Below are 27,845 nucleotides of genomic sequence, written 5' to 3'. Positions count from 1 at the left end.
TGTAGAAACACAGAAGAAAAACATGATTTATCATTTGTTTATATGGGTATATGATTGGGGGTTTTGGTTTATCACTAAAATAAATGATATTGAAAAAAAATTTTAATGACTATTCTTATAAGGGGAGCCGAGGAGGAGACACATATATTAGGAAAATGAAAAGTGTATATAAAAACAAAAGTAATATGTTTGGGTTGGACCCAAGCATACAATGGTAAGGTATTAGAGAGAAGGTACCTTCATCCCAAAGTTAATAAGTTTGATGGCATCTCTGGGGAAAGGAGTGGTCACCACTAGATACCATGAAACCTAATGCTGACTTTTCAAAGTTTTGTTGAGCCAGTCTCTTACCAAGGTGAATAGAAGAGGAATGGGGGAGGGGAAGAGAGACCAGAAGAAGGGTGGTTTGAGCCTACCTTCCTTTCCCACCCACCCCCTGAAACAGAAACAATAAGAAGTACCAACAATGGTGTTATAGTATTTATTTCTCTTGTGGAGGTTTTCATTCAATGCCTCATACACATCATAAGTAGGAAGGCTGTGAACCACAGAAATGGCCAATTCAGGTGAGAGGGTCACAGATACAGCCAAAGGACCATCTTCAACTGTTTTTTCCTAGAAAAATCTGATAGAGACAATTCCCAGATGCTTTGTCATCCTCTCATCTGCCTATCTTGCCCTCTAAAAGCCACTTAACTGCTGTATTCCACCCATATTTGTCCACAGCCTGATCTCTTCTCTCCCTTTCATCCCCACCACATGTATCTTTGCCCTCTCAGGTTTCTGAAGTTTGACATAGAGAGGACTTCTAACAGAAAGAGAAAGCAGCTTTGTCCTGTGGGAAAGGTGACCCCATGGAATACATTTTGGCCCTACCTAAAAGAATAATAGATTTTTCCACCAGAAAGCAGTAGCAGCAGCAGGACAGAAAAAAAACTAACAAACAATTGGACCTCCCTTCTCCCAAGTGACCATATAGACCTTTCCACTAAAGAGCTAGCACTTATATTTTATTGGCGAGTTTCCAAAGATGGTACTTCACCAATCTTTCCTTCAGTTTTTGTTTCTTGGGGTCTAGCCCATATTCAGTCACAATGAACTCTGCCCAGATGTGAAGGCCTTCCTTCTCTCAAGAATGTGTGGCTTGCTTCTGGGGCAACGGACACCATCATGCTCAGTTCCAGCTGGAGCATAGCCATTGGGCAGCAAAAGGATAACTATGTAGTGTTCTCACTGGTTTTTATGTTCAGTTTTCTGAACTGACGCGGAGGGACAAGTGCAGTCTGGATAGGTCTTTCTTATTGGCTTAGCGTTTAGATTTGATTTGTCAGTCTCTCTTTGGATGGCTAAGAAAACCCACTTTACCTTTCATTTGGCCACAGGTCCAGAAACTGTTCTTCCTGTAGTTTTTCCTTCCTGCTCTAGTAAGATTAATTCAGTTCTTGCAGAAGATGTAATTAGGGCACTAGTATCTTGAATATCATCTTTGTTGGTGCTAGTGATAGCTTCACTCCCTTCTTTGTCTTCTGGGGATAATGTTTCCTGTGCATCAAAGAAAGTGACTGTCTGCTCGGCTTCCTCCTGTGATCCTGCCTTAGTGGGCTCTGCCTCACTTTCCTCTGCCTCACTCTTCTTGGCTGGGGAAGAAGAGAATCCCAATTTGGGAAATCGGAACCAGCCAGTTTTCTCTGATTTCTTAGGAAGTTCAATGTCTGATCTGGCTTCTGGCTGGGTTTCTATTGGTACTGACTTTGAGACTTCAGCTTTGGAATCTGAATTTGACGCATCAGTGGAAGAAGAAAACCCAATGTTTGGAAGCCAAAATCGGAATAGACCAGAAGACTTTTTACTTTCCAGTTGGACCTTTTGCTCCTTTTCTTCTTCATCTGGTGGTGTTTGACCATGGGTATCTTCAGGAGGAAATTCCAGAATTTCTGCAGGCTCCTCATCAGAATAGCTGTCTACATATTGATGGGAAGAGTGAACTTCAAATGTAAATGTTTTCAGTTTTGGCAAATTGGCACTAGAAGAGATGATTTCATATGGTTCTCCTGTTTCAGGCTGTAGTTCCCCTTCTAGTGATAAATCTACTGTGTCTACTCCTGATTCATCTTTTCTCAAACTCTCTTCTGAGGTGTCTTGCATCTTGAATGCAGAACTTGTATATCTAAGGGTTTCTGGTTCCTTACCTGACACATCCAGATTAATGTGCGATTCAGGGATCTTTACCTTCAGCAGGGAAAACCCATAAGAAGGTGTTTGAATACCAGATGGAGGGATCTCAGAGGCTCTCACTATCTGAGTGGAAAAGGTCTCTCGTCTTGGGAGCTCACCATGTTCACAAGTCACTCGACTTTCTACAGTGACCTCTTGGCTTTCTATATGGGCACCCTGAATATGGACCTTGACCTTGGAAATGGGAGAGGCTATTGAGGTGAGAGCAAGGTCCTTTGGAGGTCTTACTGGGTCAGGGCTTGGCTGAGGAGGAACCTCAGAGACTGCTTTGAGGACTTTGGCACTCCATTCTTCGGGACTTTCTTTATGAACTGCTATCTCGATGTCTGTCTCAGGGCACGCTATTTCTCTCACTTGAGGAATGAAAATGTCAGACTCTGTACTGGGGGCTTGGAAGGTAAATTTGGGGACTTGTAATTTGGGAAATTTAACAGTCAATACAGAGCCTTCCCAGACTCGGCCTGTTTCAATAACAGAAACTTGAGATGGTATTTCAGTACTTGAGGCCTTGAATTTAATAGGCCCTTCTGTTGGGGGAAGATACATTTCTGGCTTAGAGAAGCCTACAGTGCCATCAGCCTTCATTTCACTAGTGGAAAATCTTAGGCTGGGCATCAGAACAGACACAGAGTTTTCTCCAGAGGGGACCCTGACCTCTGACACAGAAATTGTTGAATCCAATATCCCAGCTGTAGGCTGGCACAGTTTTAAGCCTTTGTCATCAATGTTGCGTTTTAGCACATCTGCATATGTTTCTGTTTCCAGGGCTACTAGCCCTATGTCTGCTTTAGGAGACGGTTGAGACACATTTGCCTCCAATTTTGGTATGGAAATATGGATGTTGTGGCTCTTGGCTTGAGCAACTAAGGAACCAAGTTCGGGCATGTGAACATCTGGAAGGGCAGTCTGATCTTTGCCACTCCCCTTATCAACCGATGGCTCCTGAGCAGTGGCCTTCCCTAGGTCAGGACCTTCAGGGACTTGTATTTCACTCTGTGTCAGGGCAGCAGGAACCACAACTGGCACTACTTCTGTATCAAGCACCACTTTTTTTTCCTTTGAGGATGAGCGTCCAAAACTTGGCATTCGGAACTTGGGCATTTTGAACCAACTCTCTTGCCCTTCAGTGGGAATCTCCTCTTCTTTTCTTCCATCTGTTGCTGGTGCAAGTGGTACCTCATGGGCCATCACATCTGCTGCCACCTTGTGAGGTTCTTGAGAGTAAGAGATATCCAAGGGCTTGGAGACAGAAACCCCAAATTTTGGTTTGTGAAACCTGGGAAATTTAATCACTCCAGCAGGGGTGTAAGGAAGAGCCTGTACTCTCTCATTTTCTATGTCAGCTGAAACTTCTAGCTCTTCTCCCTCTCCCTTCAGGCAAAGGGAATGTCCCTCCAAAATATTGAAGGTATCAGAATGGGGGAGGGAAGTGGCATCATGAGATTCTGACATGGGAAGAGTTACTTGGTACTTGGTGAGGGTGATATCCTCCTTCACTATAGTTTTGGCAGATTCTGTGTGGTGGCCACTTATGTTAATCTTAGTAGAAGTCAAACCTGGAAGCATAACCCCAGGAAAATGCATATGCCTTTCATGTGTGTCAGATGAACTAGAAAATGCAAGGTTCATATCCTGGTCCATTTCCAGAGTCCCAGGTTCAGAAATGCTGGCCTCTGAGTCAGGTTTGACACTGAAATTTTTCACATTGATTGCCTGAAGGCTCCCTTCAAACTGAGGACACTGAGAATCAGATTTAGGCACTGTGACACTGGACACTGGGACTTTGGAGACAATATTTTGTGTGTCTGTTTCTAGAACAGGGATATCAAAGCAGGGAGCCTCAACAGAGGTTCTATCAACAGTTGCAGGAATGGTGGGAAGGGATGCATCCACAGTGGAGCTAAGGACCTCTGGTTGACATACACCAAGATTTACACTGGTCTTGGAAATTTTACCATCACCCTTAGAGAAACCAAGACTAGGAAGGGTCAGTTTGGGCATCTGGAGTTTGAGTTTGCTGGTTTCAATTTTTGAATTTGGATCTTTAAGGACAGAAGCACCTTGGAAGGATGAGGAGCTCAAATCAGGTTCCTTAACTGTACATTCAGTAGAAGTTTCAGAAAACTCTATATCAGCAGGGGGCATATGAGTGTCTACTGATGACTTAGATATCTTCCGGTGAGAGGAACCAAATGAAGGCATTTTAAATTTGGGAATTTTAAACTTAGATTGTTTTCCATCAAACTCTTTCTCAACAAGAGTACGGTCCCCTTCAACACTGACTGCAGCCACATCAATTTCAGGGACAGTGATATTAACTAAATCTTTGGATTGAGAGAAATCAAAGGTGGGTGTGATAATGTCAGCCATCGGAACGTTGGGATCACATTTTGATATTTGGGGCACTTTAATTCCTGGAAATTGAACCTCTGGCAAATGATCTTTGATATTACTTGTGTCACTTGTAACCTCGAGTACACCAAATTTGACTTCTTCCTCAGGAACAAATGAATCAGAGTCTAATAAGACTTCTGTATCAATGGGCACTGAGGGGACCTCGACCTCCATACTCAGATCATCAACCTTCACCTGACACTTTGAGGAAGAAAGAGACTTAACAACATCTCCCTTGGGTAAGCTGACTGCCACAGGGGTTACAATTTTCTTGCTTGGAGAAGAAACACCAAAGGATGGCATCTTAAATTTGGGCATCTTGAACTTGCTGTCCTTGCCCTCCGCGTCCTTGTCACCCAGCTTGATGTCCCCTTCCAGCTTGACGCCCTCCACCTCCAGGTCGGGGCTCTTGATGTCGACCTTGCCCTTGGGCAGGGACACGTCCACACTGGGCATGGTGACGTCCACTTTGGGGCCTTTGATGTCTGCTTTGGGCAATTGGGGCATTTTGATGCTGGGCATGTGGACCTTGGGCAAATGGCCTTTGATGCCGGCACTGCCTGCCTTCCCTTTCAGGTCGCCAAGCTCGGCTTCGGCCTCGGGCACGTGGGCCTCAATGGCCACCCCTTTGACGTCCACCTCCACTGAGGGCAGCTCCACACTCAGGTCGCCAGCCTTGACCTCGCCCTTTACGGAGGGAAGGGCCACGTCCACGTCGGCCTTGGGCAGGCTCACGTCCACAGAGGCTGACCCTTCCTTGCTGGGAACAGAAACGCCAAAGGATGGCATCTTAAATTTGGGCATCTTGAACTTGCTGTCCTTGCCCTCCGCGTCCTTGTCACCCAGCTTGATGTCCCCTTCCAGCTTGACGCCCTCCACCTCCAGGTCGGGGCTCTTGATGTCGACCTTGCCCTTGGGCAGGGACACGTCCACACTGGGCATGGTGACGTCCACTTTGGGGCCTTTGATGTCTGCTTTGGGCAATTGGGGCATTTTGATGCTGGGCATGTGGACCTTGGGCAAATGGCCTTTGATGCCGGCACTGCCTGCCTTCCCTTTCAGGTCGCCAAGCTCGGCTTCGGCCTCGGGCACGTGGGCCTCAATGGCCACCCCTTTGACGTCCACCTCCACTGAGGGCAGCTCCACACTCAGGTCGCCAGCCTTGACCTCGCCCTTTACGGAGGGAAGGGCCACGTCCACGTCGGCCTTGGGCAGGCTCACGTCCACAGAGGCTGACCCTTCCTTGCTGGGAACAGAAACGCCAAAGGATGGCATCTTAAATTTGGGCATCTTGAACTTGCTGTCCTTGCCCTCCGCGTCCTTGTCACCCAGCTTGATGTCCCCTTCCAGCTTGACGCCCTCCACCTCCAGGTCGGGGCTCTTGATGTCGACCTTGCCCTTGGGCAGGGACACGTCCACACTGGGCATGGTGACGTCCACTTTGGGGCCTTTGATGTCTGCTTTGGGCAATTGGGGCATTTTGATGCTGGGCATGTGGACCTTGGGCAAATGGCCTTTGATGCCGGCACTGCCTGCCTTCCCTTTCAGGTCGCCAAGCTCGGCGTCGGCCTCGGGCACGTGGGCCTCAATGGCCACCCCTTTGACGTCCACCTCCACTGAGGGCAGCTCCACACTCAGGTCGCCAGCCTTGACCTCGCCCTTTACGGAGGGAAGGGCCACGTCCACGTCGGCCTTGGGCAGGCTCACGTCCACAGAGGCTGACCCTTCCTTGCTGGGAACAGAAACGCCAAAGGATGGCATCTTAAATTTGGGCATCTTGAACTTGCTGTCCTTGCCCTCCGCGTCCTTGTCACCCAGCTTCATGTCCCCTTCCAGCTTGACGCCCTCCACCACCAGGTCGGGGCTCTTGATGTCGACCTTGCCCTTGGGCAGGGACACGTCCACACTGGGCATGGTGACGTCCACTTTGGGGCCTTTGATGTCTGCTTTGGGCAATTGGGGCATTTTGATGCTGGGCATGTGGACCTTGGGCAAATGGCCTTTGATGCCGGCACTGCCTGCCTTCCCTTTCAGGTCGCCAAGCTCGGCTTCGGCCTCGGGCACGTGGGCCTCAATGGCCACCCCTTTGACGTCCACCTCCACTGAGGGCAGCTCCACACTCAGGTCGCCAGCCTTGACCTCGCCCTTTACGGAGGGAAGGGCCACGTCCACGTCGGCCTTGGGCAGGCTCACGTCCACAGAGGCTGACCCTTCCTTGCTGGGAACAGAAACGCCAAAGGATGGCATCTTAAATTTGGGCATCTTGAACTTGCTGTCCTTGCCCTCCGCGTCCTTGTCACCCAGCTTGATGTCCCCTTCCAGCTTGACGCCCTCCACCTCCAGGTCGGGGCTCTTGATGTCGACCTTGCCCTTGGGCAGGGACACGTCCACACTGGGCATGGTGACGTCCACTTTGGGGCCTTTGATGTCTGCTTTGGGCAATTGGGGCATTTTGATGCTGGGCATGTGGACCTTGGGCAAATGGCCTTTGATGCCGGCACTGCCTGCCTTCCCTTTCAGGTCGCCAAGCTCGGCTTCGGCCTCGGGCACGTGGGCCTCAATGGCCACCCCTTTGACGTCCACCTCCACTGAGGGCAGCTCCACACTCAGGTCGCCAGCCTTGACCTCGCCCTTTACGGAGGGAAGGGCCACGTCCACGTCGGCCTTGGGCAGGCTCACGTCCACAGAGGCTGACCCTTCCTTGCTGGGAACAGAAACGCCAAAGGATGGCATCTTAAATTTGGGCATCTTGAACTTGCTGTCCTTGCCCTCCGCGTCCTTGTCACCCAGCTTGATGTCCCCTTCCAGCTTGACGCCCTCCACCTCCAGGTCGGGGCTCTTGATGTCGACCTTGCCCTTGGGCAGGGACACGTCCACACTGGGCATGGTGAGGTCCACTTTGGGGCCTTTGATGTCTGCTTTGGGCAATTGGGGCATTTTGATGCTGGGCATGTGGACCTTGGGCAAATGGCCTTTGATGCCGGCACTGCCTGCCTTCCCTTTCAGGTCGCCAAGCTCGGCTTCGGCCTCGGGCACGTGGGCCTCAATGGCCACCCCTTTGACGTCCACCTCCACTGAGGGCAGCTCCACACTCAGGTCGCCAGCCTTGACCTCGCCCTTTACGGAGGGAAGGGCCACGTCCACGTCGGCCTTGGGCAGGCTCACGTCCACAGAGGCTGACCCTTCCTTGCTGGGAACAGAAACGCCAAAGGATGGCATCTTAAATTTGGGCATCTTGAACTTGCTGTCCTTGCCCTCCGCGTCCTTGTCACCCAGCTTGATGTCCCCTTCCAGCTTGACGCCCTCCACCTCCAGGTCGGGGCTCTTGATGTCGACCTTGCCCTTGGGCAGGGACACGTCCACACTGGGCATGGTGAGGTCCACTTTGGGGCCTTTGATGTCTGCTTTGGGCAATTGGGGCATTTTGATGCTGGGCATGTGGACCTTGGGCAAATGGCCTTTGATGCCGGCACTGCCTGCCTTCCCTTTCAGGTCGCCAAGCTCGGCTTCGGCCTCGGGCACGTGGGCCTCAATGGCCACCCCTTTGACGTCCACCTCCACTGAGGGCAGCTCCACACTCAGGTCGCCAGCCTTGACCTCGCCCTTTACGGAGGGAAGGGCCACGTCCACGTCGGCCTTGGGCAGGCTCACGTCCACAGAGGCTGACCCTTCCTTGCTGGGAACAGAAACGCCAAAGGATGGCATCTTAAATTTGGGCATCTTGAACTTGCTGTCCTTGCCCTCCGCGTCCTTGTCACCCAGCTTGATGTCCCCTTCCAGCTTGACGCCCTCCACCTCCAGGTCGGGGCTCTTGATGTCGACCTTGCCCTTGGGCAGGGACACGTCCACACTGGGCATGGTGAGGTCCACTTTGGGGCCTTTGATGTCTGCTTTGGGCAATTGGGGCATTTTGATGCTGGGCATGTGGACCTTGGGCAAATGGCCTTTGATGCCGGCACTGCCTGCCTTCCCTTTCAGGTCGCCAAGCTCGGCTTCGGCCTCGGGCACGTGGGCCTCAATGGCCACCCCTTTGACGTCCACCTCCACTGAGGGCAGCTCCACACTCAGGTCGCCAGCCTTGACCTCGCCCTTTACGGAGGGAAGGGCCACGTCCACGTCGGCCTTGGGCAGGCTCACGTCCACAGAGGCTGACCCTTCCTTGCTGGGAACAGAAACGCCAAAGGATGGCATCTTAAATTTGGGCATCTTGAACTTGCTGTCCTTGCCCTCCGCGTCCTTGTCACCCAGCTTGATGTCCCCTTCCAGCTTGACGCCCTCCACCTCCAGGTCGGGGCTCTTGATGTCGACCTTGCCCTTGGGCAGGGACACGTCCACACTGGGCATGGTGACGTCCACTTTGGGGCCTTTGATGTCTGCTTTGGGCAATTGGGGCATTTTGATGCTGGGCATGTGGACCTTGGGCAAATGGCCTTTGATGCCGGCACTGCCTGCCTTCCCTTTCAGGTCGCCAAGCTCGGCTTCGGCCTCGGGCACGTGGGCCTCAATGGCCACCCCTTTGACGTCCACCTCCACTGAGGGCAGCTCCACACTCAGGTCGCCAGCCTTGACCTCGCCCTTTACGGAGGGAAGGGCCACGTCCACGTCGGCCTTGGGCAGGCTCACGTCCACAGAGGCTGACCCTTCCTTGCTGGGAACAGAAACGCCAAAGGATGGCATCTTAAATTTGGGCATCTTGAACTTGCTGTCCTTGCCCTCCGCGTCCTTGTCACCCAGCTTGATGTCCCCTTCCAGCTTGACGCCCTCCACCTCCAGGTCGGGGCTCTTGATGTCGACCTTGCCCTTGGGCAGGGACACGTCCACACTGGGCATGGTGAGGTCCACTTTGGGGCCTTTGATGTCTGCTTTGGGCAATTGGGGCATTTTGATGCTGGGCATGTGGACCTTGGGCAAATGGCCTTTGATGCCGGCACTGCCTGCCTTCCCTTTCAGGTCGCCAAGCTCGGCTTCGGCCTCGGGCACGTGGGCCTCAATGGCCACCCCTTTGACGTCCACCTCCACTGAGGGCAGCTCCACACTCAGGTCGCCAGCCTTGACCTCGCCCTTTACGGAGGGAAGGGCCACGTCCACGTCGGCCTTGGGCAGGCTCACGTCCACAGAGGCTGACCCTTCCTTGCTGGGAACAGAAACGCCAAAGGATGGCATCTTAAATTTGGGCATCTTGAACTTGCTGTCCTTGCCCTCCGCGTCCTTGTCACCCAGCTTGATGTCCCCTTCCAGCTTGACGCCCTCCACCTCCAGGTCGGGGCTCTTGATGTCGACCTTGCCCTTGGGCAGGGACACGTCCACACTGGGCATGGTGACGTCCACTTTGGGGCCTTTGATGTCTGCTTTGGGCAATTGGGGCATTTTGATGCTGGGCATGTGGACCTTGGGCAAATGGCCTTTGATGCCGGCACTGCCTGCCTTCCCTTTCAGGTCGCCAAGCTCGGCTTCGGCCTCGGGCACGTGGGCCTCAATGGCCACCCCTTTGACGTCCACCTCCACTGAGGGCAGCTCCACACTCAGGTCGCCAGCCTTGACCTCGCCCTTTACGGAGGGAAGGGCCACGTCCACGTCGGCCTTGGGCAGGCTCACGTCCACAGAGGCTGACCCTTCCTTGCTGGGAACAGAAACGCCAAAGGATGGCATCTTAAATTTGGGCATCTTGAACTTGCTGTCCTTGCCCTCCGCGTCCTTGTCACCCAGCTTGATGTCCCCTTCCAGCTTGACGCCCTCCACCTCCAGGTCGGGGCTCTTGATGTCGACCTTGCCCTTGGGCAGGGACACGTCCACACTGGGCATGGTGAGGTCCACTTTGGGGCCTTTGATGTCTGCTTTGGGCAATTGGGGCATTTTGATGCTGGGCATGTTGACCTTGGGCAAATGGCCTTTGATGCCGGCACTGCCTGCCTTCCCTTTCAGGTCGCCAAGCTCGGCTTCGGCCTCGGGCACGTGGGCCTCAATGGCCACCCCTTTGACGTCCACCTCCACTGAGGGCAGCTCCACACTCAGGTCGCCAGCCTTGACCTCGCCCTTTACGGAGGGAAGGGCCACGTCCACGTCGGCCTTGGGCAGGCTCACGTCCACAGAGGCTGACCCTTCCTTGCTGGGAACAGAAACGCCAAAGGATGGCATCTTAAATTTGGGCATCTTGAACTTGCTGTCCTTGCCCTCCGCGTCCTTGTCACCCAGCTTGATGTCCCCTTCCAGCTTGACGCCCTCCACCTCCAGGTCGGGGCTCTTGATGTCGACCTTGCCCTTGGGCAGGGACACGTCCACACTGGGCATGGTGAGGTCCACTTTGGGGCCTTTGATGTCTGCTTTGGGCAATTGGGGCATTTTGATGCTGGGCATGTGGACCTTGGGCAAATGGCCTTTGATGCCGGCACTGCCTGCCTTCCCTTTCAGGTCGCCAAGCTCGGCTTCGGCCTCGGGCACGTGGGCCTCAATGGCCACCCCTTTGACGTCCACCTCCACTGAGGGCAGCTCCACACTCAGGTCGCCAGCCTTGACCTCGCCCTTTACGGAGGGAAGGGCCACGTCCACGTCGGCCTTGGGCAGGCTCACGTCCACAGAGGCTGACCCTTCCTTGCTGGGAACAGAAACGCCAAAGGATGGCATCTTAAATTTGGGCATCTTGAACTTGCTGTCCTTGCCCTCCGCGTCCTTGTCACCCAGCTTGATGTCCCCTTCCAGCTTGACGCCCTCCACCTCCAGGTCGGGGCTCTTGATGTCGACCTTGCCCTTGGGCAGGGACACGTCCACACTGGGCATGGTGAGGTCCACTTTGGGGCCTTTGATGTCTGCTTTGGGCAATTGGGGCATTTTGATGCTGGGCATGTGGACCTTGGGCAAATGGCCTTTGATGCCGGCACTGCCTGCCTTCCCTTTCAGGTCGCCAAGCTCGGCTTCGGCCTCGGGCACGTGGGCCTCAATGGCCACCCCTTTGACGTCCACCTCCACTGAGGGCAGCTCCACACTCAGGTCGCCAGCCTTGACCTCGCCCTTTACGGAGGGAAGGGCCACGTCCACGTCGGCCTTGGGCAGGCTCACGTCCACAGAGGCTGACCCTTCCTTGCTGGGAACAGAAACGCCAAAGGATGGCATCTTAAATTTGGGCATCTTGAACTTGCTGTCCTTGCCCTCCGCGTCCTTGTCACCCAGCTTGATGTCCCCTTCCAGCTTGACGCCCTCCACCTCCAGGTCGGGGCTCTTGATGTCGACCTTGCCCTTGGGCAGGGACACGTCCACACTGGGCATGGTGAGGTCCACTTTGGGGCCTTTGATGTCTGCTTTGGGCAATTGGGGCATTTTGATGCTGGGCATGTGGACCTTGGGCAAATGGCCTTTGATGCCGGCACTGCCTGCCTTCCCTTTCAGGTCGCCAAGCTCGGCTTCGGCCTCGGGCACGTGGGCCTCAATGGCCACCCCTTTGACGTCCACCTCCACTGAGGGCAGCTCCACACTCAGGTCGCCAGCCTTGACCTCGCCCTTTACGGAGGGAAGGGCCACGTCCACGTCGGCCTTGGGCAGGCTCACGTCCACAGAGGCTGACCCTTCCTTGCTGGGAACAGAAACGCCAAAGGATGGCATCTTAAATTTGGGCATCTTGAACTTGCTGTCCTTGCCCTCCGCGTCCTTGTCACCCAGCTTGATGTCCCCTTCCAGCTTGACGCCCTCCACCTCCAGGTCGGGGCTCTTGATGTCGACCTTGCCCTTGGGCAGGGACACGTCCACACTGGGCATGGTGACGTCCACTTTGGGGCCTTTGATGTCTGCTTTGGGCAATTGGGGCATTTTGATGCTGGGCATGTGGACCTTGGGCAAATGGCCTTTGATGCCGGCACTGCCTGCCTTCCCTTTCAGGTCGCCAAGCTCGGCTTCGGCCTCGGGCACGTGGGCCTCAATGGCCACCCCTTTGACGTCCACCTCCACTGAGGGCAGCTCCACACTCAGGTCGCCAGCCTTGACCTCGCCCTTTACGGAGGGAAGGGCCACGTCCACGTCGGCCTTGGGCAGGCTCACGTCCACAGAGGCTGACCCTTCCTTGCTGGGAACAGAAACGCCAAAGGATGGCATCTTAAATTTGGGCATCTTGAACTTGCTGTCCTTGCCCTCCGCGTCCTTGTCACCCAGCTTGATGTCCCCTTCCAGCTTGACGCCCTCCACCTCCAGGTCGGGGCTCTTGATGTCGACCTTGCCCTTGGGCAGGGACACGTCCACACTGGGCATGGTGAGGTCCACTTTGGGGCCTTTGATGTCTGCTTTGGGCAATTGGGGCATTTTGATGCTGGGCATGTGGACCTTGGGCAAATGGCCTTTGATGCCGGCACTGCCTGCCTTCCCTTTCAGGTCGCCAAGCTCGGCTTCGGCCTCGGGCACGTGGGCCTCAATGGCCACCCCTTTGACGTCCACCTCCACTGAGGGCAGCTCCACACTCAGGTCGCCAGCCTTGACCTCGCCCTTTACGGAGGGAAGGGCCACGTCCACGTCGGCCTTGGGCAGGCTCACGTCCACAGAGGCTGACCCTTCCTTGCTGGGAACAGAAACGCCAAAGGATGGCATCTTAAATTTGGGCATCTTGAACTTGCTGTCCTTGCCCTCCGCGTCCTTGTCACCCAGCTTGATGTCCCCTTCCAGCTTGACGCCCTCCACCTCCAGGTCGGGGCTCTTGATGTCGACCTTGCCCTTGGGCAGGGACACGTCCACACTGGGCATGGTGAGGTCCACTTTGGGGCCTTTGATGTCTGCTTTGGGCAATTGGGGCATTTTGATGCTGGGCATGTGGACCTTGGGCAAATGGCCTTTGATGCCGGCACTGCCTGCCTTCCCTTTCAGGTCGCCAAGCTCGGCTTCGGCCTCGGGCACGTGGGCCTCAATGGCCACCCCTTTGACGTCCACCTCCACTGAGGGCAGCTCCACACTCAGGTCGCCAGCCTTGACCTCGCCCTTTACGGAGGGAAGGGCCACGTCCACGTCGGCCTTGGGCAGGCTCACGTCCACAGAGGCTGACCCTTCCTTGCTGGGAACAGAAATGCCAAAGGATGGCATCTTAAATTTGGGCATCTTGAACTTGCTGTCCTTGCCCTCCGCGTCCTTGTCACCCAGCTTGATGTCCCCTTCCAGCTTGACGCCCTCCACCTCCAGGTCGGGGCTCTTGATGTCGACCTTGCCCTTGGGCAGGGACACGTCCACACTGGGCATGGTGACGTCCACTTTGGGGCCTTTGATGTCTGCTTTGGGCAATTGGGGCATTTTGATGCTGGGCATGTGGACCTTGGGCAAATGGCCTTTGATGCCGGCACTGCCTGCCTTCCCTTTCAGGTCGCCAAGCTCGGCTTCGGCCTCGGGCACGTGGGCCTCAATGGCCACCCCTTTGACGTCCACCTCCACTGAGGGCAGCTCCACACTCAGGTCGCCAGCCTTGACCTCGCCCTTTACGGAGGGAAGGGCCACGTCCACGTCGGCCTTGGGCAGGCTCACGTCCACAGAGGCTGACCCTTCCTTGCTGGGAACAGAAACGCCAAAGGATGGCATCTTAAATTTGGGCATCTTGAACTTGCTGTCCTTGCCCTCCGCGTCCTTGTCACCCAGCTTGATGTCCCCTTCCAGCTTGACGCCCTCCACCTCCAGGTCGGGGCTCTTGATGTCGACCTTGCCCTTGGGCAGGGACACGTCCACACTGGGCATGGTGACGTCCACTTTGGGGCCTTTGATGTCTGCTTTGGGCAATTGGGGCATTTTGATGCTGGGCATGTGGACCTTGGGCAAATGGCCTTTGATGCCGGCACTGCCTGCCTTCCCTTTCAGGTCGCCAAGCTCGGCTTCGGCCTCGGGCACGTGGGCCTCAATGGCCACCCCTTTGACGTCCACCTCCACTGAGGGCAGCTCCACACTCAGGTCGCCAGCCTTGACCTCGCCCTTTACGGAGGGAAGGGCCACGTCCACGTCGGCCTTGGGCAGGCTCACGTCCACAGAGGCTGACCCTTCCTTGCTGGGAACAGAAACGCCAAAGGATGGCATCTTAAATTTGGGCATCTTGAACTTGCTGTCCTTGCCCTCCGCGTCCTTGTCACCCAGCTTGATGTCCCCTTCCAGCTTGACGCCCTCCACCTCCAGGTCGGGGCTCTTGATGTCGACCTTGCCCTTGGGCAGGGACACGTCCACACTGGGCATGGTGACGTCCACTTTGGGGCCTTTGATGTCTGCTTTGGGCAATTGGGGCATTTTGATGCTGGGCATGTGGACCTTGGGCAAATGGCCTTTGATGCCGGCACTGCCTGCCTTCCCTTTCAGGTCGCCAAGCTCGGCTTCGGCCTCGGGCACGTGGGCCTCAATGGCCACCCCTTTGACGTCCACCTCCACTGAGGGCAGCTCCACACTCAGGTCGCCAGCCTTGACCTCGCCCTTTACGGAGGGAAGGGCCACGTCCACGTCGGCCTTGGGCAGGCTCACGTCCACAGAGGCTGACCCTTCCTTGCTGGGAACAGAAACGCCAAAGGATGGCATCTTAAATTTGGGCATCTTGAACTTGCTGTCCTTGCCCTCCGCGTCCTTGTCACCCAGCTTGATGTCCCCTTCCAGCTTGACGCCCTCCACCTCCAGGTCGGGGCTCTTGATGTCGACCTTGCCCTTGGGCAGGGACACGTCCACACTGGGCATGGTGAGGTCCACTTTGGGGCCTTTGATGTCTGCTTTGGGCAATTGGGGCATTTTGATGCTGGGCATGTGGACCTTGGGCAAATGGCCTTTGATGCCGGCACTGCCTGCCTTCCCTTTCAGGTCGCCAAGCTCGGCTTCGGCCTCGGGCACGTGGGCCTCAATGGCCACCCCTTTGACGTCCACCTCCACTGAGGGCAGCTCCACACTCAGGTCGCCAGCCTTGACCTCGCCCTTTACGGAGGGAAGGGCCACGTCCACGTCGGCCTTGGGCAGGCTCACGTCCACAGAGGCTGACCCTTCCTTGCTGGGAACAGAAACGCCAAAGGATGGCATCTTAAATTTGGGCATCTTGAACTTGCTGTCCTTGCCCTCCGCGTCCTTGTCACCCAGCTTGATGTCCCCTTCCAGCTTGACGCCCTCCACCTCCAGGTCGGGGCTCTTGATGTCGACCTTGCCCTTGGGCAGGGACACGTCCACACTGGGCATGGTGACGTCCACTTTGGGGCCTTTGATGTCTGCTTTGGGCAATTGGGGCATTTTGATGCTGGGCATGTGGACCTTGGGCAAATGGCCTTTGATGCCGGCACTGCCTGCCTTCCCTTTCAGGTCGCCAAGCTCGGCTTCGGCCTCGGGCACGTGGGCCTCAATGGCCACCCCTTTGACGTCCACCTCCACTGAGGGCAGCTCCACACTCAGGTCGCCAGCCTTGACCTCGCCCTTTACGGAGGGAAGGGCCACGTCCACGTCGGCCTTGGGCAGGCTCACGTCCACAGAGGCTGACCCTTCCTTGCTGGGAACAGAAACGCCAAAGGATGGCATCTTAAATTTGGGCATCTTGAACTTGCTGTCCTTGCCCTCCGCGTCCTTGTCACCCAGCTTGATGTCCCCTTCCAGCTTGACGCCCTCCACCTCCAGGTCGGGGCTCTTGATGTCGACCTTGCCCTTGGGCAGGGACACGTCCACACTGGGCATGGTGACGTCCACTTTGGGGCCTTTGATGTCTGCTTTGGGCAATTGGGGCATTTTGATGCTGGGCATGTGGACCTTGGGCAAATGGCCTTTGATGCCGGCACTGCCTGCCTTCCCTTTCAGGTCGCCAAGCTCGGCTTCGGCCTCGGGCACGTGGGCCTCAATGGCCACCCCTTTGACGTCCACCTCCACTGAGGGCAGCTCCACACTCAGGTCGCCAGCCTTGACCTCGCCCTTTACGGAGGGAAGGGCCACGTCCACGTCGGCCTTGGGCAGGCTCACGTCCACAGAGGCTGACCCTTCCTTGCTGGGAACAGAAACGCCAAAGGATGGCATCTTAAATTTGGGCATCTTGAACTTGCTGTCCTTGCCCTCCGCGTCCTTGTCACCCAGCTTGATGTCCCCTTCCAGCTTGACGCCCTCCACCTCCAGGTCGGGGCTCTTGATGTCGACCTTGCCCTTGGGCAGGGACACGTCCACACTGGGCATGGTGACGTCCACTTTGGGGCCTTTGATGTCTGCTTTGGGCAATTGGGGCATTTTGATGCTGGGCATGTGGACCTTGGGCAAATGGCCTTTGATGCCGGCACTGCCTGCCTTCCCTTTCAGGTCGCCAAGCTCGGCTTCGGCCTCGGGCACGTGGGCCTCAATGGCCACCCCTTTGACGTCCACCTCCACTGAGGGCAGCTCCACACTCAGGTCGCCAGCCTTGACCTCGCCCTTTACGGAGGGAAGGGCCACGTCCACGTCGGCCTTGGGCAGGCTCACGTCCACAGAGGCTGACCCTTCCTTGCTGGGAACAGAAACGCCAAAGGATGGCATCTTAAATTTGGGCATCTTGAACTTGCTGTCCTTGCCCTCCGCGTCCTTGTCACCCAGCTTGATGTCCCCTTCCAGCTTGACGCCCTCCACCTCCAGGTCGGGGCTCTTGATGTCGACCTTGCCCTTGGGCAGGGACACGTCCACACTGGGCATGGTGACGTCCACTTTGGGGCCTTTGATGTCTGCTTTGGGCAATTGGGGCATTTTGATGCTGGGCATGTGGACCTTGGGCAAATGGCCTTTGATGCCGGCACTGCCTGCCTTCCCTTTCAGGTCGCCAAGCTCGGCTTCGGCCTCGGGCACGTGGGCCTCAATGGCCACCCCTTTGACGTCCACCTCCACTGAGGGCAGCTCCACACTCAGGTCGCCAGCCTTGACCTCGCCCTTTACGGAGGGAAGGGCCACGTCCACGTCGGCCTTGGGCAGGCTCACGTCCACAGAGGCTGACCCTTCCTTGCTGGGAACAGAAACGCCAAAGGATGGCATCTTAAATTTGGGCATCTTGAACTTGCTGTCCTTGCCCTCCGCGTCCTTGTCACCCAGCTTGATGTCCCCTTCCAGCTTGACGCCCTCCACCTCCAGGTCGGGGCTCTTGATGTCGACCTTGCCCTTGGGCAGGGACACGTCCACACTGGGCATGGTGAGGTCCACTTTGGGGCCTTTGATGTCTGCTTTGGGCAATTGGGGCATTTTGATGCTGGGCATGTGGACCTTGGGCAAATGGCCTTTGATGCCGGCACTGCCTGCCTTCCCTTTCAGGTCGCCAAGCTCGGCTTCGGCCTCGGGCACGTGGGCCTCAATGGCCACCCCTTTGACGTCCACCTCCACTGAGGGCAGCTCCACACTCAGGTCGCCAGCCTTGACCTCGCCCTTTACGGAGGGAAGGGCCACGTCCACGTCGGCCTTGGGCAGGCTCACGTCCACAGAGGCTGACCCTTCCTTGCTGGGAACAGAAACGCCAAAGGATGGCATCTTAAATTTGGGCATCTTGAACTTGCTGTCCTTGCCCTCCGCGTCCTTGTCACCCAGCTTGATGTCCCCTTCCAGCTTGACGCCCTCCACCTCCAGGTCGGGGCTCTTGATGTCGACCTTGCCCTTGGGCAGGGACACGTCCACACTGGGCATGGTGACGTCCACTTTGGGGCCTTTGATGTCTGCTTTGGGCAATTGGGGCATTTTGATGCTGGGCATGTGGACCTTGGGCAAATGGCCTTTGATGCCGGCACTGCCTGCCTTCCCTTTCAGGTCGCCAAGCTCGGCTTCGGCCTCGGGCACGTGGGCCTCAATGGCCACCCCTTTGACGTCCACCTCCACTGAGGGCAGCTCCACACTCAGGTCGCCAGCCTTGACCTCGCCCTTTACGGAGGGAAGGGCCACGTCCACGTCGGCCTTGGGCAGGCTCACGTCCACAGAGGCTGACCCTTCCTTGCTGGGAACAGAAACGCCAAAGGATGGCATCTTAAATTTGGGCATCTTGAACTTGCTGTCCTTGCCCTCCGCGTCCTTGTCACCCAGCTTGATGTCCCCTTCCAGCTTGACGCCCTCCACCTCCAGGTCGGGGCTCTTGATGTCGACCTTGCCCTTGGGCAGGGACACGTCCACACTGGGCATGGTGACGTCCACTTTGGGGCCTTTGATGTCTGCTTTGGGCAATTGGGGCATTTTGATGCTGGGCATGTGGACCTTGGGCAAATGGCCTTTGATGCCGGCACTGCCTGCCTTCCCTTTCAGGTCGCCAAGCTCGGCTTCGGCCTCGGGCACGTGGGCCTCAATGGCCACCCCTTTGACGTCCACCTCCACTGAGGGCAGCTCCACACTCAGGTCGCCAGCCTTGACCTCGCCCTTTACGGAGGGAAGGGCCACGTCCACGTCGGCCTTGGGCAGGCTCACGTCCACAGAGGCTGACCCTTCCTTGCTGGGAACAGAAACGCCAAAGGATGGCATCTTAAATTTGGGCATCTTGAACTTGCTGTCCTTGCCCTCCGCGTCCTTGTCACCCAGCTTGATGTCCCCTTCCAGCTTGACGCCCTCCACCTCCAGGTCGGGGCTCTTGATGTCGACCTTGCCCTTGGGCAGGGACACGTCCACACTGGGCATGGTGAGGTCCACTTTGGGGCCTTTGATGTCTGCTTTGGGCAATTGGGGCATTTTGATGCTGGGCATGTGGACCTTGGGCAAATGGCCTTTGATGCCGGCACTGCCTGCCTTCCCTTTCAGGTCGCCAAGCTCGGCTTCGGCCTCGGGCACGTGGGCCTCAATGGCCACCCCTTTGACGTCCACCTCCACTGAGGGCAGCTCCACACTCAGGTCGCCAGCCTTGACCTCGCCCTTTACGGAGGGAAGGGCCACGTCCACGTCGGCCTTGGGCAGGCTCACGTCCACAGAGGCTGACCCTTCCTTGCTGGGAACAGAAACGCCAAAGGATGGCATCTTAAATTTGGGCATCTTGAACTTGCTGTCCTTGCCCTCCGCGTCCTTGTCACCCAGCTTGATGTCCCCTTCCAGCTTGACGCCCTCCACCTCCAGGTCAGGGCTCTTGATGTCGACCTTGCCCTTGGGCAGGGACACGTCCACACTGGGCATGGTGAGGTCCACTTTGGGGCCTTTGATGTCTGCTTTGGGCAATTGGGGCATTTTGATGCTGGGCATGTGGACCTTGGGCAAATGGCCTTTGATGCCGGCACTGCCTGCCTTCCCTTTCAGGTCGCCAAGCTCGGCTTCGGCCTCGGGCACGTGGGCCTCAATGGCCACCCCTTTGACGTCCACCTCCACTGAGGGCAGCTCCACACTCAGGTCGCCAGCCTTGACCTCGCCCTTTACGGAGGGAAGGGCCACGTCCACGTCGGCCTTGGGCAGGCTCACGTCCACAGAGGCTGACCCTTCCTTGCTGGGAACAGAAACGCCAAAGGATGGCATCTTAAATTTGGGCATCTTGAACTTGCTGTCCTTGCCCTCCGCGTCCTTGTCACCCAGCTTGATGTCCCCTTCCAGCTTGACGCCCTCCACCTCCAGGTCGGGGCTCTTGATGTCGACCTTGCCCTTGGGCAGGGACACGTCCACACTGGGCATGGTGACGTCCACTTTGGGGCCTTTGATGTCTGCTTTGGGCAATTGGGGCATTTTGATGCTGGGCATGTGGACCTTGGGCAAATGGCCTTTGATGCCGGCACTGCCTGCCTTCCCTTTCAGGTCGCCAAGCTCGGCTTCGGCCTCGGGCACGTGGGCCTCAATGGCCACCCCTTTGACGTCCACCTCCACTGAGGGCAGCTCCACACTCAGGTCGCCAGCCTTGACCTCGCCCTTTACGGAGGGAAGGGCCACGTCCACGTCGGCCTTGGGCAGGCTCACGTCCACAGAGGCTGACCCTTCCTTGCTGGGAACAGAAACGCCAAAGGATGGCATCTTAAATTTGGGCATCTTGAACTTGCTGTCCTTGCCCTCCGCGTCCTTGTCACCCAGCTTGATGTCCCCTTCCAGCTTGACGCCCTCCACCTCCAGGTCGGGGCTCTTGATGTCGACCTTGCCCTTGGGCAGGGACACGTCCACACTGGGCATGGTGAGGTCCACTTTGGGGCCTTTGATGTCTGCTTTGGGCAATTGGGGCATTTTGATGCTGGGCATGTGGACCTTGGGCAAATGGCCTTTGATGCCGGCACTGCCTGCCTTCCCTTTCAGGTCGCCAAGCTCGGCTTCGGCCTCGGGCACGTGGGCCTCAATGGCCACCCCTTTGACGTCCACCTCCACTGAGGGCAGCTCCACACTCAGGTCGCCAGCCTTGACCTCGCCCTTTACGGAGGGAAGGGCCACGTCCACGTCGGCCTTGGGCAGGCTCACGTCCACAGAGGCTGACCCTTCCTTGCTGGGAACAGAAACGCCAAAGGATGGCATCTTAAATTTGGGCATCTTGAACTTGCTGTCCTTGCCCTCCGCGTCCTTGTCACCCAGCTTGATGTCCCCTTCCAGCTTGACGCCCTCCACCTCCAGGTCGGGGCTCTTGATGTCGACCTTGCCCTTGGGCAGGGACACGTCCACACTGGGCATGGTGACGTCCACTTTGGGGCCTTTGATGTCTGCTTTGGGCAATTGGGGCATTTTGATGCTGGGCATGTGGACCTTGGGCAAATGGCCTTTGATGCCGGCACTGCCTGCCTTCCCTTTCAGGTCGCCAAGCTCGGCTTCGGCCTCGGGCACGTGGGCCTCAATGGCCACCCCTTTGACGTCCACCTCCACTGAGGGCAGCTCCACACTCAGGTCGCCAGCCTTGACCTCGCCCTTTACGGAGGGAAGGGCCACGTCCACGTCGGCCTTGGGCAGGCTCACGTCCACAGAGGCTGACCCTTCCTTGCTGGGAACAGAAACGCCAAAGGATGGCATCTTAAATTTGGGCATCTTGAACTTGCTGTCCTTGGCCTCCGCGTCCTTGTCACCCAGCTTGATGTCCCCTTCCAGCTTGACGCCCTCCACCTCCAGGTCGGGGCTCTTGATGTCGACCTTGCCCTTGGGCAGGGACACGTCCACACTGGGCATGGTGAGGTCCACTTTGGGGCCTTTGATGTCTGCTTTGGGCAATTGGGGCATTTTGATGCTGGGCATGTGGACCTTGGGCAAATGGCCTTTGATGCCGGCACTGCCTGCCTTCCCTTTCAGGTCGCCAAGCTCGGCTTCGGCCTCGGGCACGTGGGCCTCAATGGCCACCCCTTTGACGTCCACCTCCACTGAGGGCAGCTCCACACTCAGGTCGCCAGCCTTGACCTCGCCCTTTACGGAGGGAAGGGCCACGTCCACGTCGGCCTTGGGCAGGCTCACGTCCACAGAGGCTGACCCTTCCTTGCTGGGAACAGAAACGCCAAAGGATGGCATCTTAAATTTGGGCATCTTGAACTTGCTGTCCTTGCCCTCCGCGTCCTTGTCACCCAGCTTGATGTCCCCTTCCAGCTTGACGCCCTCCACCTCCAGGTCGGGGCTCTTGATGTCGACCTTGCCCTGGGGCAGGGACCCGTCCATACTGGGCATGGTGATGTCCACTTTGGGGCCTTTGATGTCTGCTTTGGGCATTTGGGGTATTTTCATTCCTGGTATTTGCATCTTTGGCATGTGTTGTTTTATTCCCATACTTCCATGTGTTCCTTTTTCATCCCGTGATTCTATTTCTCCTACTTTTATTTGTTTATCAATTTCTATTTCTTTTATATTTACTTTTTCCATTTTTCCTTCTTTGATTTCCACATTTATATCAAACCCTGGTTGTTTTTTGTTTGTAGTACTTTTTTCCTCAGTATGAGACATGACAGTCATTTTCGGCTGTTTTATGGTGCTTTCACTATCCACAGAAGATCCTATATCCTTACTAACTCCCCATCCAAACCCTGGCATGGAGAATCTGGGCATTTTGAATTTACTTTCTTTGTGATCACTCTCCTTTTCTCTCATTGTTACTTCACCTGCCAAATTCACTCTTTCTGATTCTTTTCTAGTGTCTTGCTTTTTCAATTCAACCTTGGGTAATGATATATCCATACTTGGTATGGTGACATCTATCTTTGGTCCCTTGGTGTCTCCTTTCAATTCTTGTGGCACTTTGATACTGGGCATCTGAACATTTGGTTCCTTAATTCCCATACCTCCATCATCCACATTGACTTCTTTCTCATTCTTTTTCATAGTGAAATCTTTGTCTATGCCTGGGATTTCTGCTGGTGTGAGTGATATTCTTAGGTCACCTTTGTCTCCTTTCTTTATGGAAGCCTTTGGTACATCCACATCTCTTTTTGGTAAAGATACTTCTACAGAGCCTTTTTTTTCTTTGCCTGGAGACCATCCAAATGATGGCATCTTAAATTTTGGCATTTTGAACTTGCTGTCTTTACCCTCCATATCCTTGTCCCCCATTTTGATGTCTCCTTCCATTTTCACTCCCTCTATTCCTGTTCCTGAACCTTCTACTCCAAACTTTGGCAAGGACACATCTGTACTAGGAATGGTAATGTCCACTTTAGGTATGCTAGCATCCATTTTGGATATTTGGGATATTTTCATGCTGGGTGTCTCGACCTTCCAGTCTGAAATCTCAGAGATGCTGTAGCTGGTGTGATCTAGGCTGGGAGTCTCTACAGATATCTTTCTCATTGCTTCAGTCACATCTGGTAGGGAGACATCCTTCTCAGCCTTGGCTTCCATGTATATCTCCCCCTGATTCACATTGATGCTTCCAAGAGATTGTTCCCATTCATGCCCAGAGAGACTTACTTTAGCCTCAGGCACTTTTCCTTTGGAAAAGCCAAATTTGGGGGTTTGCAAAGTTGGTATTTTTACTCTTATCTCTGGTGTTTCATAGCCTTTGCCCAGTTCCTCCTGAGGCTCCTGAAGTGTTAACTTGGCAATTCCAATTTCCAGCCCTCGAACACCAAAAGAAGCATCTTCTAGTCTTTCTCTTGTTTCTTTTCCAGTCTGTGATGCATATTTTCTTCCACTCACTGTGTCCTTTGTGGTGTCTGCTGTATAGTCCAATTTTTTTCTTCTGCCTCTCAGAGACACATGAGGCCCAGTGAATGTTCCAGAGACAGAGGTTGGGATTCCTATTTCAGCCCCACTGTCTGATGCCATATCTTCCTGTTTCTTTGTTCTAGGATCACCATGGAGCTGTAGCTTTAACCTATTATCCCCACTTTCCAAGTACTCTGGGATTCCAGCTATACCCTGGGATTCTGCCCTGTCCAGTTCCATTTCTGGGTCCTGTATATCCAAAAGGATCCTTTGGCTCTCTTTTGCTATTTTGGTTCTAGCCTCTGCTATTTTTGGACCTGCCTTTAGAATCTTGTCATCTGTTTCAGGTTTACGGTTCATTCTAAATCCAATGTTCAGGAACTTTCTCTTCCTCCCACTATCTTTCTTCTCTTTTAGATATGTCTCCTCTTTGGGGATATGTAATTCAGTATCCGTACTTGTTGGGGAAAGGTCAGGGGCTCTGCCCTCACAAGCATCTGATGTGCTATGAGACCTACGGTGGCTCACAACCTTCTTGGTTTTCTTTGCCTGAAATTTGGGCCATGATAATCTCTCTTTCTTTGGCCGCTGGCTCCTCCCTGTTCTGGGTTTAACTATTAACTTCTCTTTGTCCTCTTCTTCAAGTGTCTTTTCTGAAGTTTCCATTGTTCCATCTGTAAGACCTTCACCCTGATTGAGAAAAGATTACCCTGTTAGTTTACTATCTTCATTTCCATTAGGGACCAGGAATTGGGTGGTCTGTTGTCAAATAGCCCAAAGCAATGCTGATATAAAGAACATTCCATTCCTACAAGAGGGCACATCATGAGTATCATGGTGCATAGTGGAAAGAGCTCAGGATTTAGAATCAAAGGTCCTGGGTTCAAATTTTGCCTCTGTTGCTTTAATAAATTTGTGACACCATCATCTCTCTGAACTTCCTTAAAATTAAGAAATTGAACTGTATAATCTCTACAGTTTCTTCAGGCACCAACAAATTCTAATATCTTATTTTATACATTGTTTTAAAGTTTATTAAGCAGAGTATGTTCACAGTTTGAGCTTTGTGGTAGACCATACCTGCTTCCCATCTGCTGGGTCTGACCATCATTTCTCTCTCTCTCTCTCTCTCTCTCTCTCTCTCTCTCTCTCTCTCTCTCTCTCTCTCTCTCTCTCTCTCTCTCTCTCTAACTCTTACCTTATGTATTAGTTCTCAAGCAGAAGAGTATTAAGGGCTGGCAATGGGGGATAAGTGACTTGTCCAAGGTCACCTGGCTAGGAAGTATCTGAGGCCAGATCCAGGCCTGGCTTTCCATACACTGATCCATCTCCCTGTCCTCCACTGACCATCATTTTTACCTTCTCTCTCTCTGCAGGTGAACCCAATGCCACAAAGCAGGTGCTCACAAGGACCTTGAGGTTGAACCTTCTGATACTATTGAAAATGACAAAGCCAAGTTACAAGATAAGATTCTGATCAACAAAGAATGATTTTTGCAGGCAAGCAACTGTAACATGTACATATTTTGCCTGCCTACAACATTCAAAAGGAGTCTACCTTTTACCTTGTGGTGAGAATTTGGGGTGATGCCAAGACATCTTACACGTCTTCCAGAAGCATAAACAAAGGAAGGATCAGTTTGCTTTTCTGAAGCACTTGAGAGTGGCAAGATTAGCCTCCCCTAGCAAGAGTTCATCATTCTGATGAACATGGCGCTGGAATCTTTATGACGATCCATTTTGATAGACATTATGTCTTTCTAACTAAAGCTTCAGCAAGCCAAAAGGCAAGTAAGTATAATTGTATTAACTTTAAAATCATAAGAGGTAGGTCAGAGCAAATACTAGCACATCCATTTCACAGAGGAAGAACAGGAATAGGACCTGGACTTAAAATTTTGTCGGTATAGGGAACTACTAGATGAGGAAAGTCCTTCCTCTGACGCAAGTTACCTTACCCTTAGAGTCATCTAGAAGACTGAGAAGGCAAGGGATTTATCCAAGGTCACCCAGCCAGTTTATATCAGAGTCAGGATCTGAATCCACTTCTGGATAGAGGACAGGCAGATGGTACAACAGGCAGCTAGGTGGCACAGTAGATAGAGTCCTGGACTTGGTCAGGAAGACCCGAGTTTAAATCTGATTTCAGATACTTACTAGCTGCATGACCCTGGAAAAGTCATATGCTCTGCCTCAGTTTTATCATCTATAAAACTGGATCATAATAATATCTCTATCCCAGGTTGTTAGAAGGATTAAAAGACATTAATTATCAAGTACTTAAATGTACAATGCCTGGTACATAATAGGCATTATGTACATATTAGAAATTATCATTATTATAATTATCACTTAACCTGTCAACATTGTAGGAAGCTAACTCAGGTATTATACTGCATTGAAAAATTGGAATTCCAAATATCAATGAAGTCCCAAGTACAGACTCTATCCCCATCCCCATCTCCTCACAGAACAGGAGAATGAGTCTCTGAGAGATGATATAACATCATGGCATCAGAGGATTCAGGCTGAGGGAAGCTCATAGAGCATAAGATCATAGATTTAAAGCTGGAAGGGGCCCAGTTTGTCCTCTAGACTATCAAAGAAATTTTAGGAGAAATGACTTATTCAAAGTCATTCAGCTAGTAAAAGTAGGCACCAGGTCTCAAATGGAAGTCTCCTCACGGTAAGTCCCCACATACCAAAGTCTATTTGTTGCTGGTTTGCTTTGGGGTAGATTTCACACACAGTCTTGGATGCAAACAGTTCTCTGACAGGCATTAGAGGCATTTAGGATCTAATTCAACTGATGGAAATAAAAAGGAAATTAATAATGTTTGGGGATGGGGCACAGTTTGGGGAACCTCTGTAAATTCTTATTGAACTGAAACAAAACTCTTTCTGAGACCTCCAAGAACTGATGCAGAGCAAAATAAGCAGAACCAGAACACTGTACACAGTAAGAGCAATATTGTAGGATGCTCAACTGTGAAAGACTTTGCTACTCTCAGCAATACAATGACCCAGGATAATTCTGAGGGACTCCTGACAAAGAATGCTGTCCACCTCCAGGGAAAGAGCTGTTGGAATCAAAATGAAAATGAAAATATACAGTTTTTTCACTTATTTCCTTGAGTTTATTTTTGGAGGCTTTGGTTTTATAAGATCATTTGCTTACAAAAAGGAACAATATGGAAATATTTTTTAAAAACCTCTTTCTGGCTTAGTTTGCTCAGGCAAAGTTCAGTTTGGAGCTACAACTAGGGCAGGGTGACAGGGCCTTGGATCCAGAATACTGAAATTTAGAGGTTCAGATAGCACCTGCAATGCTTCAGAAGGGCAGAAATGCTTGAGTCTAGCTCACAAATAGCAAGAATAATTAGTTTAAATAGGTAGTTGCCAGATGCTGAGAGCCTTTCCTCTCTTCCACTCAGCAGCACCTCAGATCTGAGTTCTTTCCTGGCTTGGTCTACCAGCTCTGCTTCCCTCCACTTCCCATCTCTTGGATGACAGATTCCATAACAACAACCTCAGTTTCCCAGTCAGTGTTTCCAACATTACCTACCCCAGCTTTTAAAGGAATTAAAGACCTACTACCTCCCCTAGGCTAGTTATTGCTAGTTACAGCTCTGAATCATTAGGCAGCCTATGATGGTCTCTCATCTTCCACTAGAACAAATCATCCTTGCCGCCATATAAAGTTGCTTTGTACAGGCTGGCACACCGAATACCACAGTGGGAGAAGGATATGTGACTTTACCTGTTGGTCTGCTTCTCTGATGTCACTTGTGGCTGGACGATGGACTTTTTCTGTGTCATCTTTCAATGATAGTTTTCGTTTAAGATTGAATTGAACCTTGTATGGCTCAGAATACTGTAAGATTTTGAGGGCATCTTCATACTTAATATTGTCAAAGTAGATAGTTGCACTTAGCAGTTGGTCACCTGCAAAAAGAAAAGGCATTGAAACTCTGAGATGGCAGAGATATCCCAGATTACCCCCATTTTACAGATTGAGACGCTGAGGTTCTGACAGGAAGAGGGAAGGATGCATACATTTATTAAGGACTTCCTATGTTCCAAATGCTTTACAAATATTATCTCATTTGACACTTGAAGGAAGATTCACATCTCCAGGTCACAATGGGTGAGCATTGTCAAGCCTGATGGCTCACAGGATCAGAGATTTAGAACTGGGAAGGTCCATAGGGGGTCTTTTAATTCAACTCTCTTATTTTACAGATCAAGAAACTGAGGATGGGAGAGGTTAAGTGATTTGC

General features: G+C 53.4%; 1 protein-coding gene across 1 annotated transcript in view; it reads right to left on the bottom strand.

Moving 5' to 3' along the window:
• Positions 1-467: 467 nt before the first annotated feature.
• Positions 468-27,845, bottom strand: part of AHNAK2 (AHNAK nucleoprotein 2) — a 135,269-nt gene continuing 107,891 nt past the window's right edge. Inside the window, exons 6-7 of the mRNA XM_056811169.1 lie at positions 27,326-27,510; positions 468-24,255 (exon numbers count right to left, since the gene is read on the bottom strand). Of these exons, the coding sequence (XP_056667147.1) occupies positions 1,369-24,255; positions 27,326-27,510 (23,072 nt within the window). The 3' untranslated portion in view covers positions 468-1,368. The remainder of the gene's footprint in view (positions 24,256-27,325; positions 27,511-27,845) is intronic.

This window comes from Monodelphis domestica, chromosome 1 (assembly GCF_027887165.1).
Source record: "Monodelphis domestica isolate mMonDom1 chromosome 1, mMonDom1.pri, whole genome shotgun sequence".
NCBI lineage: Eukaryota > Metazoa > Chordata > Mammalia > Didelphimorphia > Didelphidae > Monodelphis > Monodelphis domestica.
Note: the sequence above shows the minus strand (reverse complement) of the source record. Positions and strands in the feature narration are given on the sequence as shown.